An 18,785-nucleotide genomic window follows, 5' to 3' on the forward strand; every position below is an offset into this window, starting at 1 on the left:
TCTGCCACGTTGAATATACTTGCAGAAGCAGGTCTTAGAGCAGAAAGCATAGAAAATTGAGGGTCCCAAGTGTTCCGGCCTCAACTCCAACTTTGCCAGGCAGGGCGACATCCCAGACACCTGGGCAGAGTGGCCCAGTGTCCCGAGGCTGTCTGTCCTCGCCCATCCACCTCCAAATAGGAGGCCACCCCACGATGCGGGCTGCGGCTCTGTCTTGCCCTTTTGTTGCCTTAAGCATGGAGAAGGGAGTTCCTGACACTGAAACAGATCATTCCTCCTACTGGAATCCTCTAGCTGCCTGTGCCTGAAGAAGCCAGTTGAGTGCCTAAGCAAAAGCAAGATTTTTAAAACATTTATTTTTATCATTCCTACAATTGTGCTAATTAAAAAAAGTGAAAGTCGCGCAATTGTGTCTGACTCTTTGCGACCTCATGGACCATACAGTCCATGGAGTTCTCCAGACCAGAATACCGGAGTGGGTAAGCCTTTCCCTTCTCCAGGGGATCTTCTCAACCCAAGGACTGAACCCAGGTCTTCCCACTAAAACAGATACTAAAGAATTTGGGGCCTGGGAGTAACATACAGAGGCTTCCCAGGTGGCTCAGGGGTAAAGAATCTGCCTGCCAGTGCAGGAGATGCAAGAGATGCAGGTTCGACCCCTGGGTTGGAAAGATTCCCTGGAGATGGGAGGCTACCCATTCCAGTATTCTGGTCTGGAGAATTCCATGGACAGAGAAGACTGGCAGGCTACAGTCCATGGCGTTACAAAGAGTTGGACACAACTGAACACACACACACACACACACACACACACAGAGTAACATACAGACTGGCCTGAAGGGGAAGAACTGAAACCTGGAGGACTTGTTCTAGCAGGTATTGATTCAAAGTTTTACATCAGCCAAATCCCTTCCTGCAACGTCTAAGACCCGACAACTTCCTGGTCTGCTTTACAGACAGAAAGAGCGATCCCCTGTCGGTTCAGTTCTGGTATCTGGTTTCTGGTGTGTTTTCTATTCACGGTACACACTTTGAAGTACCATGCTCAATTTTAAACGAACGGAGAAAAAAATGTTCAATAACATTTGAAGATTGGCTCAGAAAGTTTAAAAGATTAAGAATAAAAATGCCTTTGCTTAAAGCGAGAAATCAAAAGGTAAACAAGTAGCGTTCTCCAAAAGGCAAGAGGTTTTTGAGTTCCTACAAGGTGAAGAAGCTACTTGAATATATTAACGAACATTAACTGAGTACAAAATACACATAAAGGATTTGTTTGTCTAATGCCAACTCATGAGGTTAAAAGGAAACAGGGAAAAGGGACAGTAAGTCTGATTACGAAAAAAAGAGGAGTGGGTTAAAGTTAAACAATGATTTAACTTCTGGACAGGATGGATTTCCTGTCTTCATTTGTTCCCCTAGAATCTCCAGATTAACCTTTACTTGGTACACACAGGGGCCGTTCCACTGGCCGAGGCAGGATTGTAACAGGTGATGCCTTACAAACAAAGGAATGTGATACCATGCGGTAGTTGGGAGAGCACAGTGATGATGTGAAAAGGGATCGTATGTATGGAAAGTCTTTGTGGACTACACCAAAAGCATGACATTATCATCAGAAAGGGCGGGGAAGGTTTTATACACAACATATGAAGCAAAACTGTGCACATACTCTGGTATATATACATTTGATTGGTATTTTGCCAACTTCCAAACATAGCTTTTGAAGCTTCTGCATGAGTGCTAAGTCACTTCAGTCATGCCCAACTCTCTGGCACCTTATGGACTGTAGCCCGTCAGGCTCCTCGGTCCATGGGATTCTCCAGCATGAATACTGGAGTGGGTTGCCATGCCCTCCTCCAGGGGATCTTCCTGACCTAGGGATCGAACCTGCATCTCTTAGTGTCCTGCATTGGCAGGCAGGTTCTTTACCATCAGAGCCACCTGGGAAGCCTCTAAAAGCTCCTTCGTTGAACAGCATTGCTGCTAGACTATTATGATTCTGGTATTACAACAGAGAACTGGATTTCCATCCTCTCATAAGACAAATGGCCAGTATTCTATCAGAAGCATGATTCCTTAAGTGTCTGTGAAGACTAGCCTGAGCTCCCTTCTGATAATCTGGGAGAGTCGTCATGTGCTGCTGTAGTCTCAGAAATGTTACTCTCCAGTTTGTGAAGTGGCTGTTAAGACACTGATTTGAGAAAGTTCTCTGTCCATCAACATATTCCAGCCAAGCTTTCGGTAGTAAAGCTGGTTTCTGACTTGAGCCTCACCCTGATCACAGACATTGCAGGACAACGCAAGCCCCTGAGACCTACCAACCAACAGGCTTAACATTCCTGCTGTTTGTATTATCACTTTGTTCCCCATTTACAATATACAGTTTAATGCTCTCATTCTGAAGAGAGAAGACTCAATCATTATTTATGGTTCAATTTCTGAGCAGAGGCTTAGTCACCTTCATATAATCCTGGCAGTAGCCTGATAAAGAAGCAATGGTTCTAGGGTGGGACGGATTGAGAGAGTGGTACTGAAACATAGACACTGCCATATGTCAAACAGACAGCTGCTGGGAAGTGGCTGCATGACTCAGGGAGCTCAGCCTGGTCTCCGTGATAACCCAGAGGGGTGGGGTTGGGTGGGAGGTGGGAGGGAGGGTCAAGGAGGGAAAATATGTATACATATGGCTGATTCATATTGATATACTTCAGAAATCAAGACAACATCATAAAGCAATTATCCTCCAATTAAAAGTAAAAAATTTTTTAAATAAAATAAAAAACTTTAAAAATAAAATAAAAAAAGAAGCAACAGTTCCTAAAAGCTCTTGAAGGGGTATTTTGCAACCGTGTGTCTAGGTTCCCAGATAATTTAAATAATGATAGACTTTGAAAGTATTCAATGATTCTGTGAAATAATTCTGCATCCTCTTCCCAAATACAGTTCACTCATTTTTTAAAAGGTTTACTTTTCTCTTTCCTCATAAGAAAAAAAAAACAAACTTTTTTGTAAGACATGTCCAGTGAAAAGCTGTTTTGCTGGCTTCCTGGAGAGACCAGCTGGTAGAAAAAAAGCAGAGAAAATAAAGGGAAAAAGCCGACTTCCTAAACAGGCTGACTCAGCCCTTTGCTCTTAGTGTTGACATGAATGTTTTTTTTTTTTTGTCTTCCCTATTCAGCTGCCAGGAATTCAGAGAAAAATAAAAGCGTGAGAAGGACAGTTCGGTGCAGGAAGTCAACATCCAGGGTTTTCGATGCTGGAGGTTCAGAAGCATCAGCCCCTCCTCTGGGGGCTGCCATAACAGAGCAGCAGAAGTGTGCTGTTGCATGTCACTGTCACACACCACTACATACTCTTAGAACCCTTCCAGAAGAACCTTAGGACCCTTCCAGAAGAACCTGGCTTCCTACAGTATATTCACAATCAGGTATTTGACCAGGATTGCCCAGGAAAACGTTTCTGTCCAAAGAATTTCTGTCAAGAGGAATTTCTTAGATAGGGTAATAAGATGGTAGGAAAAAAATGTCTGCAAGTCATTGAAAACTGTGAACTAGCCCGCCCACACCACAGCATCCCCTCCAGGTCCTCGTCATTCTCACCAACCTGCCGACACCTGGGCTAAGATCCCACGTGACAGCTCAGAATGTCCTGCTTTTTCTGTGGAGCCTGTCAGAGAAAAATATCTGAACAAGAATAGCTTGAGTTCTGAAGGCATATAACCAACTTCTCATTTTCGCTTGTAGTTGGGGGGAATTTTACATTTTCAATACTTTAAAAAAAATTTTTAAAAACATTTATCTATTTATCTGGCTGCGATGAGTCAGTTGCGGTACGTGGGATCTTCGCTCTTCCTGGCGGCATGCAGAGGTTAAGACTCTGAGCTCCCAAAACAAGGGGCCCAGGTTCGATCCCTGGTCAGGGAACTAGATCCCACATGCCACAATGAAACACTTTCTAAATAGTTAATATTCTGTTTGGAAAGAGCCAGTGGAAAAATCCCATGGATGACACAGACACCTAACAAGCTAGAGGCTTGGCATGCTGCAGTCCATGGGGTCACAGACAGTTGGAACGACTCAGTGACTCAACAGTAACAACAAAATCACTGTGTTGTCTGCAGTATGATTTGTGCAAAGGTCAGGAAGCCCAAATTATAACTTCCTTCTCCAGAACAGCAGCAGCTTTCCCATAAATATTGAGCTTACTTAAACAGACGTCCCTGTCTTTCACGTTCCTGGAAGGTCACACCAATTAGATACGCAAGCATGGTTTCAGGGCTTAATATTCACTATACAGGAGCGTTTCTCTCCAAATCAATTCGGTCTTGTTTTGCTCCTTCCTTTGAGTAACGGTAAGGATACATAAAACTTCATTCCTCTACTAGATTTTAACAGATGAGCAATTTCATCCTAACTACAGGGAACAGAGAGAGAAAACCTCAGAGCTCATGGACTGTAGCCTGCCAGGCTCCTCTGTCCATGGAATTTCCCAGGCAAGAAGACTGGATGAGCAGGTTGCCATTTCCTTCTCCAGGGGATCTTCCCAACCCAGGGACTGAACCTACACCTCTTGCATTGGCAGGAGGATTCTTTACTGCTAGCCCTCAGGGAAGCCCGTGAGGTTCTATGGTACTTGCACTGTAGGAGAACTGGTACATTTTCCTGACCAAATTCCCCATCCTGACCATGGCTCAAGAGGGAAATAAGACACAAAGCTTTCAATGCGGAAACTCCTTTGGCGCATCTTTTCATTCCCTAGATAACTTACTACTTTGACTTGATGGATGATGGGGATCGTCATTTCTCTAGTGAAGGAGGCAGAATTTGGAAAACAGAAGGGCTCATCAATCTTCTCAGTGGTTAATCAAGGATGTGTTTGGTTGTTCCTGAGGGATTCACTCACAGAGTCACCATGACTTATACGCTCATTATTTAACTGCTATCCTGTCTCTGGGTGCTGAGAACTCTTTAGAAGAAGATCATCTGTTAGCACTTTGACGGCAGACTACCTGCTTCAATTGACTCACAAGGACCGCTGCGGTGTTACGATGGGAAAGAACAGATTTTCAACGTACCAGCCTTAACTTTAACTGCATCCTTGTCAGTTTTCATTTAAATCAAGCTGCACACTTGATGACGGAGATGCACTGATGTTTCTATTTAAGAACATCAATGACATTTCCATATTAAATGTCAGTTTGTTTGAGCTCTGCCCATAGCTTAAGTCGGTAAGCCTTCTGGAAAGAGTGTATGTATTTCTGAATGTTTCTATTTTGCTCAGTAGGGGTGATGGTGACATGGAAATTTTAGCTCCTCTGATGGAGAGAGGATGCCTTGTGCCATTGGACATAGTTATGCCCATTCCTGACGGGCCCCAAATGTTTTCTGTTGTTCTAATCCCTAGGAAAGAATGTTGAATGGATACTCAGTTATGACTCATTTTATAGAGTGGTTAGGGTCTGTAAAGATGTGTGTTGACTCACATCATATTTTAAATAAAATGGGACAGTTTAAACATTAAAGAAAAATTCCTCTTGCAGTCCAACATCTGAAGATTCATAAAAGTCAAGCGGTTCTGTTCACGAAGGAAAAGGGGCCATGGGAACCTGTTCCCTCACACTGACCTAGCCTCTCAGTCCTTGAGGCTTTTCTAAAAATCTCCTAAATCTTCTTAGAGGACTGATTTTAAAAATCTTGTCCCCCAGTTGTCCATGAAGAATTATAGGATTGAGAAAACAGACCATTCTAACCATTACATGTCCTCCTCAACCTACACGTCACAGAGTATGCTTGTTTAACTACAGGCCACCAGGAAGTGCTAACAAATGAACAGTTTTTAGACTCCTTAAGCCTCTCCTCCCATGACCTGATATTCTTGGGGCATTTCCAATCTGAAAAGCCAATGGTCTGCTTTGTAGCGTTGCTGTGAGAAGGCTGGAAAGAATGAATGATTTGTTCTTTGTGCAGCTGGTGAAGAAGAAATGCCAAAAGTTCATCGGCTGTGAGCAGACACTTTCTTCCTTTAAGAAACTATTTGAGGGTGGTTTTGGAAGAAGAGGCATTCCAAATAACCCCCCTTGCTTTCGATGGCATGGGCTGTCACCGGGGATCAACTTTCCTCTCTCTTCCCCAGGTTAGAGAATGAGCTTCCTGTGCTGAGACGAAGCAAGAGTCCAGGAGCCTCCGTGGGTCCATTCTGAGGATGTGCAGAGCTGATTCGGCACCCGGGAGGTATTTGACCTCTGAGACGTAGTTCACAGACCACATGTAATGACATGTTGACTCATTACACCTGGGATTTTATAAAAGTACTCACGGTGGTGCTGGTTTCCCTCATGAGTCGGCAGCTCTTTCTTTCAGGCTGAATCCAGTAAATGCACTGGAAAACTTGTAATAGAACTTTTGACTTTGGGACATGCAATCTGAGGATGCATGTATTTTTCACTTTGGCACTGACTCTGTCTCTTAGCAAATATTTATCCTTCAGCCTCTGTCCCCATGAACCAGGCTTGCTCAGTTCCACATCTAAAAGTTCTCTTTTCTTTTCTTTACATGCAGCTTGGTTCCATCAGCACTTATACATAACCAGGTATGTTCTGCTTTTGAAGATTTTCCTTCAGCTCCACCTTCTTTAGGATCTGATACTCTTAATGGACTTCCTTAGGGAACATTCATTGCAGAACTTAATGTTGTTCAATGTAGCACTTTATGAATTTCCTATGTGCTTGCTCTTTGCTGGTTTTACATGTACAAAGTTTGGCTCCACTGACCCAAGTTTCCTATGACTCAAAAGTAACTCGTACACTCTATGTGTTAAATACATGTATGTACACCCACATATAGACACATATATGCATTCATCCATGCACAAGTAGCACATAATACGGTGCCAGGAGCAGAGCAGGTATTCAAGTGTTTACTGAACTGAATTAAATTCAAAATTGTATCAGTTATGTCAATTAATAAGAAAAGTAGCTTACTTTCATAATTTACCATCCTCTAAAAGAGTGCAAATTGAAAAGCAGAAGGTCTAGACCTAGTTTTCATTAACTACAGTTATTATATAAAATTTTTAGAGTTGACTATAACCATGCCACCTATATACAAAATTCAATTTTAAATTGTTCACCAACATACTTTTTATTCTTCAAAAGGCTTAATGGATAAGCAATGAGCACACTGGCTCTTGTCTAAAAAAATTCTTTTGGCAATAAAATTGTGCACCTACAGGTAAAGATTTAGGCAGGAGATATATGAGATAGAGGGCTTCCCTGGTGGCTCAGACGGTAAAGAATCTGCTTGAATGCGGGAGACCTGGGATCAATCCCTGGGTTGGGAAAATCCCCTGGAGAAGGAAATGGCAACCCACTCTAGTATTCTTGCCTAGAGAATTCCATGGACAGAGGAGCCTGGTGGGCTACAGTCCATGGGGTTGAAAAGAGTCAGACATGACTGAGCAACACACATATGAGTTAGAGGTAATAATAGGTTGAGAGATGAAAAGGTGAACAGGGAGCAGCAATTGGAAACTGGGAAGCTCTGGAGCATGATGAATGAGGACATATGCATGACGAGAGAAGAGGCCTGTGGTTAGCACAGCTTTTGTTTACCTGACGAACCCCGGGCAGAACCTTCTTATCTCCACACTCTCTCCTCTGTGCTCCCCGAGCACCCCTTCAACCGTGCAAATCAGCACTCACCATCCTTCAAATTACTTGGTCATCTGTTTGTCTCTCTCACTAAATGATACATACCTTCAGAAGCCAGACAGTGATTTGTCTGTATATTTCATCCTGAATGCCTAGCACTGTGCCTTCGATACAGAATACACACAAGTAAAAGGTATGGAAGAATACTCCTAGGAAACCAGTCCCCTCCTAAGCAATAATGAGCTATGCTGCATTCTTTAATTCCAAAAATCTAAGCATTTCTCCAAATACAGAGGAAGAGGAACAATATTAATACATTAAAATATGACAAAGCCTTTTGCACCCTGGAAACTTTGTTCTCAGATTCCTGTTTAAATTCACAGTATTATATTCATCCCTTCCAAAAAAAGTGCTCTGGCATTTCCAAAAAAAATAGTAGAAATGTGGGCAAAACGAGTCTCTTAAAAACCTTTTTGGTAGCAATTTTGATTATAACGTCATGTTTCTTGCCATAGAAGAACAAAGTAAAGTTCTATTTATTCCAGTTATTCTTATCTGGTGATTTTCCATTAAGTATAGAAAAATGTATCCCCAGACTCTCACATCTTCAAGGTATTTTTATACCTTTATACAATGAGCACTATAAAAGAACTGAGCCTACAGGTTGGCTTGACATTTTTCAATGCTGAGATTCTGAGAAATGTTCCCAACATAACTAACCTCACAATCAATACAGTAGCACCGAAACCCACAGGAAACAAGTTGTTCCTGGGGAACAGGTATAATGGGCATGACTGTTGCCCTTGCTGGCATCAGCCATAAAGTTAAATCCCTTAAGTTGTTTTTAAACCTGGGATGGATTCTACTGATGGGGAAAAAAGTTACATCATACAAAGTTCTAGCTGCTTTTCCTACCCAGGTTCCAATGTTCTCCAAAATGATAAGTCCTTTGTCATTGACTCGACTCAGAGTGCACGTTTACCCTGTATCCTATTTCGAAGTGTCAACAATAGACTCACTGGAAAAAAAAAAAATAACTGCATGCTTAATGGCAACCCTGAAACCAGAAATTCAGAAATTCAGAAATCTCAAGCACAAATATTGTACCAGATGATTCCTCATACATTCTATATTCTATATCAAGCCTCAACTATGAAAGGAGTGCTGAGGAGGCTGGGTGTCACGAGATTGTTTTTCAGGCAGCTTCATGGAGTCATTACCTCGATGAATTTTCCACACTCTAAAATTTGGTCCATGGCCTTGCAGGCTTGGAAACCTGATCTGTCGGCAAAGCTGGAGCAAAGTCACATCTCCGAGGTGGACTTACAACTCAAAGAGCACAGTGCACCAAAGAGTGATGTCAAGATGCAAACATATTAATTTACCACGAGAATCATAAATGTCAGATGGACTGAAATCCTCCCAGGGCAAGCCAGCACATTCTCTCTCTGTGGACAGAGCCAGAGGGGGAGCCAAGTCATAACCGTAAGGTTACTTGGTGATGAAAAAGTGGAACAAAGGGAATAAACAGTAAATAAATCAAAAACAAGACAGGAATTCAGAGTCCAGAGCTATGATTTCCCGACTCACCCTGACATTTCACACTAGAAAAGGTGACCCATCAGACTTGCCAGGCAGCTGAGGACCCAGCTCTCAGGGTGGCATTACCTGGGAACAGCAGACCCACCTGGGTGGGTAATTAGTGCTTCTTCTGATTGACAGACTTTTCCTTTATGTATGTCACTGTCTAATTCTGGGAGACCCTAAGGTAACCACTACTCTCTCCGCTGGTGGATTTAAAGGTACCATCAGGTTCATTCATTTCTTATTTTTGTTTATTTTTTGTTGTCATTCTTTTCTTTCCATTCAGGCCACTACCACTACCAGAAAATCTAGGGCCTCATCTCCTGATGACAGGGTCTAACTGATCTACCAACTTCAACCCTTCCCCTACCCAACTCCAAAGACCACTACTGTTTAAATTGACCTTAAATTAGCATTTTATATGTTTTCCAAACTTCCTTCATACCAGACACTCCCAATGACTCCTACTGCTGCCAAAGTTAAGTTCAAATTGCTTAGCCTGCTATTCAAATTCTTTCATATCTGTGCCCAATTTATTACCATTTTTTCTATTGCATGAACCTTTAACTCCAGGCAAATCTACTATCTCTTAACATCATATGTGCACCCTAATTCCTGTCTCTGCTCCCTCCTGGGTTCCTGGGAGTCAACTCAAGATCTTCACCCTCCATGAAAATATCTCTGAAGGTCCAAATCTGAAATTGACCTTTCCATGCTTTAGGCTCATTTGGTATTTAGTGTATCTGGAAAGTAATTATTATACATCGTACCAAAGGACAGGGGAGCCTGGCATGCTGTAGTCCATGGGGTCTCAAAGAGTCAGACACAACATAGTGACTGAACAACAGACATCTCCTCAATTAGAATAACCTGCTTACGGTTGGGAACAGTACATTTTGCCTTTTTTATATCCTATTTCTTCAATGCCTTGATACCAGGGTGCTCAATAAACAGACACTTAGAACTGACCTTGTCTACATGTAGGTTAAACTACTGAACTCCCCTAAGAGCCTAAATGGAACCTGAAAGGTAGATCCTTAGCTGTTTCTCCAGGTGTCTGTGAGTTGTCAGTGGCACATGCTTCTTCCACACCTTTAGAGGGATTTCATAAAATTGGCATTCTCCCCGACATCTCACTTGCTCTCTGTACTGTCTGATGTAACAGCTAGAGACACCTTTCAACTTCTGTTAGTTTCACTGAATCAGCCTCAAAGTAAAGTGCTGGCTTTAAAAACAGACTAGACCTCAGGTATGTGGAGACTGTCATCAGGACATTTAACAGCAAGAACCTTATGGGGAAATAGATACATAGAAAAGCCTAAGAGGTCCCTCCAGTATGATGGTGCAGTTGGTAACAGGGTGAAAAGTCAGATTTCTATGGTTTATTGGAATAGCAAAGGGATCAAGAAGGAAACAATCTTAAGCAATTTTAGTTACCATGTTGTTTTTTGGTATTCTTACCTGTTCCTACCAGGTTTTCAGCCTGATTGGAAAGTACATTAAGAAAGATCACCCCTTATTTGTCTAAGACAATGAGCTGATTTGCAACAGTATCTGGGAAGACAGAGTTTCTTTTATTTCCTACCAAAGAACTATTGCTCACTGGGAGGACATCCAGACTGTTGTCAACAGGGTCTTCCGTGATTATGAAAGACATGAAAATACACACACCATCTCATATTTCATGGAATTTGGCAGCTCCCCATCAGAAATGTTGGGGAACAATCTGGCTAAGTCTTGAAAGTAGGAACGAGAAACCTAACTCAGAGTGGAACGAAGGTGATAATCTTTCCTAGGAAGGAGGAAATTGCTAGATTAAGCAAAGATAATTAAGCCTGATTGGTTAATTATAAAAACATAAACACAATAAAGATAGTTTAATCGTAGTAAATAAAAGAAAAACCTATATTAAAACAGAGTATAATTTCTTCCTAGGCAAGGAAGAATTAATTCTTAGAGGTAGACCAAGAGTTTGTAAGGTTCCTGACTGTCCTCCTAACATTAAAATAAAATTGGAGACTTATCATTCCAACACTGAATACACATTATAATACATTGTATTGGTCAATATATATGTGAATGCAAGCTATAGGAAGTGAGAATCTTGTAAACAGGTACAAAATTATAAACAACATATAACAGATTTGAAAGTTTGATGCTCCCCATTTATATTCCCAGAAAAAGTATTTTCTATTAGTGAGTGTTAATTTCTTTCTCTCCTTTGTGAAATATAATCCTAGAGTCCTAATATATCTTAACACAAACTCATCAAAACAGATGGGAACATGGAAGCCATTTCCCAGCTTCCCGGGGGCTTCCCAGAATGAGCAGACTGCGATCAGGCTAAAGAGGGAACAACCGTTTCTTTTATTTGTAAATAAGTTCAAAAGGAGATTTCAAAGCTTCCTCAAAAACCCTTGTCAATTCACCAAAAATGTTGGATTTCTAGCCAATATTTCAGTTCTTGTGTACGGCAGTTCTCATAACACATAGACGGGATTTGATTATGAAGTAATGAGTTACGGGCTGCCCGTGACTGTAAACTTCATCACCTTATGCCTGCATCATCTATTTAGTCTTATATCTAAAAACACGAGGTTTGCTTTAAAATCTAATCTCTTACGTTTGCTGGTTTTTTAAAACAGAATATTCCCTTTACCAACATGGTATATGCCACATTTAAACAGTTATCCCTATTCTGAGCTGGTGGGTGAAAGATTAAACGTTGCCTGTTTCCTCTAGAGCCCACCTTCCTTGTCCGGATTTCATCCTGGCATTTAGATTTTCCTCACTTTGAGCGAACACGTAACTTTCTCATTTTGCATAAGAACGATCTTCTTTGGGGGGGAAATGTATTCCTTATCTACCACATACACCAAAAAATATTTTCTACCTTTGTTCAATTTTACATATACCTACAGAGTCACCTAGATTTTTAAAATAAGTTATTCCACAAATTGAAAAGTATAGAAAAGCAGATACACGCTTTCTATTCTAAGCATTCTTTAAAAAAAATACAGTCTCTAATATTGTGGTAGTATATTTTGATTACAAAAATTTAAGTTACTTTAGAGATATTTGGGGCTCCAAAATGTGCATGCTTGCCTGATGATTTTCAAACCAGAAATAATCAAGACTTTAAGAAATTGAAATGTCACCTTGAAGCCCACCATAAGAATTGCTTTTGTTGTGCAAAATAGCAGTCCAATAGAATGTAAATTGTTTTACAACCTTTCAAGTCTATGGTTAAAATGATTGTTTCTCACTTAATTTCGTATTTCAATTTCTTCTAAGAAATATAAATGGATGTACTTGGTTGCATACATACAACATTTGTTCATTCATGTTCCTGTCCTTTTTTAATCAGTTTCTTTCAAATTGAGCAAAGCGACGAAAATTCCATCAGGAAAACCCATGCCCTAAATATGTTTTCCACAGTGTGCTTTACTTTATAATGAAGTGGCTAATCTCAGTCAAAAACTGTGAAAAACAAACAAAACCTTCAAATCTTCTCCTGTAAGGATCATTTTACATATTCCTAAAGATTTGATTTAAAAAAGTCATAAAAACTCGGGTATATTAAGGACAATTGAAATGCAACCAGCAGTTGAACCCTGTAAAAGTATGGCTTGGCAAGTGAAACATTAAAAGTTTAAAAATATTTATGAATAAGAAAACATCTATCTTAGAGCATGTTCCCATTAGGTTATTTTGCAACCATACCTCGATGTGATTAAACCCAAAAAAGTAATTTTCTTTTTTTTCTGAGGCCAGGAAGTGACTTAAATATTTTCCATGATGAGAAGTTGGCAAAACAGTCACTTTGAATAGGTCCCTAGAGGAGGAAACCTGGGGTGTTTTCTTGGGTTGTGGATGAAAGATAAAGTCGGCGTGAAACCAGAGCGCAGGCCAGACACATACCTCGTCCTTGGGTTACTCCGTAAAACTCGGCCGCTATCCGAGCCGCTTCCTTGCGGTTGCCTTTCACTATGTAAAAGTGGCTGAGGATGGCCAGGCTGATTTTCACAAAGAGCTTGAAGCAGAAAAGGGAGAGGATGGTGAAGTAGACATTGGAGAGCTGCTGGGCGAACGGCCGGTTTTCCTCCACCATCGACATCGCTGCGCAGGCTGGGCCGCCGGGCCGGGTCAGATCCAAGTCCTAAATGTGCTTGGCTCCGGTCCGGGATGCTCCTGAACAGCTGGTCCTGAGGAAAGAAAATATCAGCTGGTGGCGATGCCTCCAGCTCAAAATATTTATACTGTCCATAAAAGTGCCTCGCACAAGCCTATTGGTCTGACAATATTCCGGGGGAGCGGCGGCAACACGTGCCGGGTTCTGAGACGCCTGACTTTCCGAGCTGGGTATAAGATGACGCCCCATCTCCCTGCTCTGAGTTTCAAAATCCAGGTATTGACGTTAATGTACAGAGTGTTTCCTTTTTGTTGTCTGTTGTTTAGTCGCTCAGTCATGTCGGACTTTTTGCAACCCCATGGACTGTGGCCGGCCAGGCTCCTCTGTCCATGGAATTCTCCAGGCAAGAATATTCCAGTGGGTTGCCATTCCCTTCTCAGGGGGATCTTCCTGACCCAGGGGTCGAACCCACCTGATTTATCAACTGAGCTAGACAGGCAGCTTAGTTTTAGGGGAGGAAATAATTGTCCTGAGAGCTTTTAAGACTTTGGGTAAGGGGTTCCTGGTGTGAATGTAAGCGAAACTCATGGTATCAAGGTAAAATGAAGTCCATCACTTTAAACCTTCGAAATGGTCCTATTTGTAGACTATGAGCTAAATTATAAAATAGTTCATGACTTGTGGATTTAATGACCACTCATCAAATTAGCCAATTATGTGGCTTCCGTCAATGTCAGGAAAAAAAAAATGTGTAAGTGGATAGACTGGAAAGCCACAGGGTCATAACTTTAGGCTATTTATTCATCCACTGAACACGTTTTAAGCACCTGCTATGTGTCAAGCATTTAGCTGGATGCTGGAGAGGCAGAGAATGTCACAGCCACAAAGCAGTCAGAGTCTAGAGGAGGAAAGAGAAATGAGATAAAATACAAGTGAGGACAGGGCAGCATAAAGAGGAAGGGTCTGATCCTGGCAGGAAAGAGTTCAAAGGCTTCCTGGAGGAGGCACTGTATCCAGAGAGTTTCAAGCAAACCGAAGTGCTTCATCTTTACTCTCGCAAGCCAAGCAAAAATATATATATTTTTTAGGCTCACAATCTTTGTTAGTTCAGTTCAGTTCAGTCGCTCAGTCGTGTCCGATTCTTTGTGACCCCATGAACCGCAGCACGCCAGGCCTCCCTGTCCATCACCAACTCCCGGAGTCCACCCAAACCCATGTCCATTGAGTTGGTGATGCCATCCAATCATCTCATTCTGTCATCCCCTTCTCCTCCTGCCCTCAATCTTTCCCAGCATCAGGATCTTTTCAAATGAGTCAGGTCTTCACGTCAGGTGGCCAAAGTATTGGAGTTACAGCTTTAACATCAGTTAAACCCTATCTTATTTAGTTTAGAAATAAAATGCCACTATTTATAAGGGGATCCTTAAGCAAGCTATATTTTAAAAGCAAAATAGAGTAAATTATTAAGAATAGTAATGTAGAGTGGCAGTATTTCGGCATTTAAGTAAAAAATAATATGCCGAGATACAAAATGATGTATCATACAGGGAGTTTATTTATACATTTATATGACCTGGCTTGAAGCCTGTTCGTTGTTGTATTGCTTCCTGATTCTTCTGAGAAGTTCCAAAATCACAAATAATAACAAAGACATAAGAGAACAGAAGTGGCTCATTTTGGAATAAAGAAGCGTATCAATGATGGGTCGTGCTGGGCAGTGTCGCAGGCTTTTTTATGCTGCGTGTCTTATCCGGTTGCACTGATGTACACAAAACATCCCTAAAACAAAGGAGGTGTAGCTGTAAAATAAATGTGCCAACAAAGCAGGCTTCTCCTTTCCCCAGGGACTGAGTGGTTCCCAGAAAAGTAAATTAGGTCAATGTATTAGAAAGCCGCCACCGCCCTCTTTATGGGAAAGCCCCCTGGTCTTGTTTTCAGAGGCAGAGATCTAGACCAAGTGGCTGTTCATAGGCCCCTGTGGAGCATTCCACATGTGCTTTGGGAAGTGATGAAAATGAACTGCAGACTCTTGACGGTGGAGTAACTGACTGTGAGATTGTGGAGGGTGACCCTCCCGCTAGTCTTCCCCCTGGCACGGGGAGGCATGTGCCCACACCGGGGAGGCATGCCTGGGGACAGCTGGGCCATCACAGCGCTCTGAGTCACCCGCACACACTTCCGTGCTGTGGAATCAGAAATAAAACCCACCTGAGTCACGCCTCAGTGTCTTCTCAGGTTTCACTCCTTCCTGTCTACCAGTAAGTGTGATTATAAATAATTATCTCCACATCAGCTCATCAGGGGACTGGATTCTTTGGGCCTGAGGAGCACTTTTATTTCAATAAGGCTGCTATCATTGGAACATTCAGTTTAACTCCCTACAGTTTTTACTAGTAGGAAAATACTAACTCTCCAATATCTAGGACTTTATGTCAAGATGTCATGCTTCATCTTAATGAGTTCCTTGATTTCCCACCTTTCTTTTGTTAGTATAAACTCTCTTGGCAACTTTTACCATCTCTATTTCCATTAATCACTAAATAAAAATTAAGGCTAAATAGAAAAGCTCATAGTGAGTGAACTCATCAAATATAAACTAGATGCTGTATTTTTTACATTATAGATCCTTCCAAGCAACACCATAAGTTATTCATATTTTATTAGTATCTAAAGGACACATGAAAAATATTGTGTACCTATTTTCCTGGCACTCATGTTTTCTTAAAAAACAAACTATTGATTAGTAATTTAAGTGATTTATTGATATAAATACTTTTATCATTTACCGTGTTCAGAGGATATGGTAGAGTGAGGTAGGTGATTAGCTAGCATATCCTAATCCATCTAATCAAACCGAAACTGAGCTCAACAATTGTGTTACTAGAATGGGTGATGTAAGGAGAGTTAAAAGCACAGGGAGAAATCATGTATTGAGAGTTTACTATCAGCCACATGTTTTACGTAAACCTCCTCATGTACGATCTTATTCTATCCCAGAGGAGTGTCTATTATAGTCATTTACATTTTAAAAGATGAAGAAAGTGGAGTTCTGGGCGCTTTGGTGACCTATAAAAAGTCCATCTGAGCAACAGCACTATTTGAACACAGTTATGACTTTAAAATAGGTGCTCAAGTTACTGCCCATATTTTCTATTTTTAAGCACTTACTGTGGGAACGAGCAAGTACGATTTGTGCATATGGAGAGTGAGACAGAGTCACACAGAAGCACACACACAGCAGAGAGGTAGGACAAAGATTGCCTTTAATCAGGTACCTAAATTAGCGTCTAAATCAGGGGGTGAGCCATCCAGGCTCTGATGACTCCATGAGATGGAATCTCGTGTGTATTTGATACCTAGGAGCCAAGGAAAAGGGGACTGTTTGGTGACTGGGCTAATACTTCTGGATTGTTCAAGGCTGGTGAGCAGCTCCCACTGAAACAGCGGAGAGGAAGCAGATAGAGGGGCAGAGAATAGGGCAGTCGAGATGCAGTACACTGAAAACCAGGCTGAGTGCTCAAAACGGGGTCAAACGACTGAGGAAAAGCAAAGAGAATGAGGACCAAGAAAAGGACAGGGGGCATCACTGGTGAGCTTCAACTCACTGTTTTGGTAGGTTAATGGAGGAGGAATTTTAGGACATCCGAGACCAGAGGTGATCCTCAGAGCATCTTCAAACAAAAAACAAAGAAAACAAAGGCCCCTGGGCTTCCTCTTTCGGGCACCTTTCTGGGTATGATCTCTGCTCCCTCCACCACAGAGGTGTCAGAGATAAGACCACTCCCTGGGACCCACCTTTCCTCTTTCAAGTCTCTTGTTCAGCTTCCTTTAGCATCCCAAGTACTATATGCATGAGTTGACACTGTGTGTGTGATGTGTTTTCGAGACTTAATTTCATGTCATTCAGATGTCAACTATCATAATAAGTTTCAAATATGGCCAGATTAGTCTATAAATTTCCAGAGATAATGAGGCTAAATCATTTTGACTTAACTACAGCATTGATTCAAATTATTATACTAAACATGTCAAGAGGATATAATAAAAATTGCCTGTTTCTAGTGCTTTCCAGTTGTTATATCTTAGCATAAATATTTTTTATGTAGAGGAAATAGAGTGACCCTATTGAAATCATGATTTCCTTGTTTTCTTTTTTTAAAGAAATATGATCCTCTTCTCTGGCAGAAATCTTAAGGTTCTATTTGACTTTTTATTCATTAATATATTCTTTTTATGTGAATATTAATAACTACTCCAACTGGTTGTCAGGACTATAATATAAGTTAGTGTTTAAAAGTATTTGGAACAGTGTCTAGCACATACTAAGTGGTGCTTTATAAAAATCTGTTGAATAAATTAATTTAAAAAAACCAAAAATATGGCAACTGAAACAAACTGATGAAGATGAGGTTGGAAGGTGTAGCTTGGTGTGTAAACAACAGCAACAACATGGAGCATGTATTTTTAAATAATCTTGTCAAGTGTACATTTAAATCTGTGCATTTTACTGTAAGTGAATGACACTGCAATAAAATAAAAAGAGGCATAAGAATATCCAAATACATACAGATGCCCTAAATTTCAATATAAATGCCCTATCATTTTCCATGCGAAATAAAATTCAAAAGATATGAATGAATCCTAAAAAAGTGTTCAAAATAGAGATATTCATAGGAATCAAAACTGGAAATAATCCAAGTGTCCATCAATAGGAAGTGGATAAACAAACTGGGATATTTATAAAACATACTACAGTTGAACAATAAAAGGATTAAGCTACTGATATGTGCAAAACATAGAAGATTCTCAAAAACTTCTGCTGAGCAAAAGAATACATATTGTATGATTTCTTTTATATGAAGTTCAACATTATAAATATCATATAACAATATAAATATATGGTGATATGAATTAAAAGGCTGATTTCCAGGGATGGGGTTGAGGATTGACTAGAGAGGGCAATGAGGTATCTTTCCAGGAAGATAGGAATATTATCTGTCTTTATTTGGGTGATGGTGACATGTGAGGGCAGGAGGAGAAGGGGGCGACAGAGGATGAGATGGTTGGATGGCATCCCTCACTCAATGGACATGAGTTTGAGCAAACTCCAGGACATAGTGAAGGCCAGGGAAGCCTGGCGCGCTACACTTCATGGGGTCCCAAAGAGTCGGACACGACTTAGTGACTAAACAAAACAACAACATGGAGTATGTATTTTTAAATAATCTTGTCAAGTGTACATTTAAATCTGCGCATTTTACTGTAAGTGAATGACACTGCAATAAAATAAAAATTGTCAAAATAAGTGTTGGCTTTTGGTAGTGGCAGGCTAGTTAATTCTCCCAGCAGAGACAAAGAAAATTTCTGGGTGAAATATTAAAACCACATTCCTAGTAATATCCACGAAGTACGAAGAAAGTG

General features: G+C 41.0%; 1 protein-coding gene across 1 annotated transcript in view; it reads right to left on the reverse strand.

The window, feature by feature from the left end:
• Nucleotides 1-13,471, reverse strand: part of ASB5 (ankyrin repeat and SOCS box containing 5) — a 40,849-nt gene extending 27,378 nt beyond the window's left edge. The window contains exon 1 of the mRNA XM_027530029.1: nt 13,154-13,471. Coding sequence (XP_027385830.1) covers nt 13,154-13,349 — 196 coding nt within the window. The 5' untranslated portion in view covers nt 13,350-13,471. The remainder of the gene's footprint in view (nt 1-13,153) is intronic.
• Between the last annotated feature and the right edge of the window lie 5,314 nt (nt 13,472-18,785).

Source organism: Bos indicus x Bos taurus, chromosome 27, assembly GCF_003369695.1.
Source record: "Bos indicus x Bos taurus breed Angus x Brahman F1 hybrid chromosome 27, Bos_hybrid_MaternalHap_v2.0, whole genome shotgun sequence".
In the NCBI taxonomy this organism is placed as follows: Eukaryota; Metazoa; Chordata; class Mammalia; order Artiodactyla; family Bovidae; genus Bos; species Bos indicus x Bos taurus.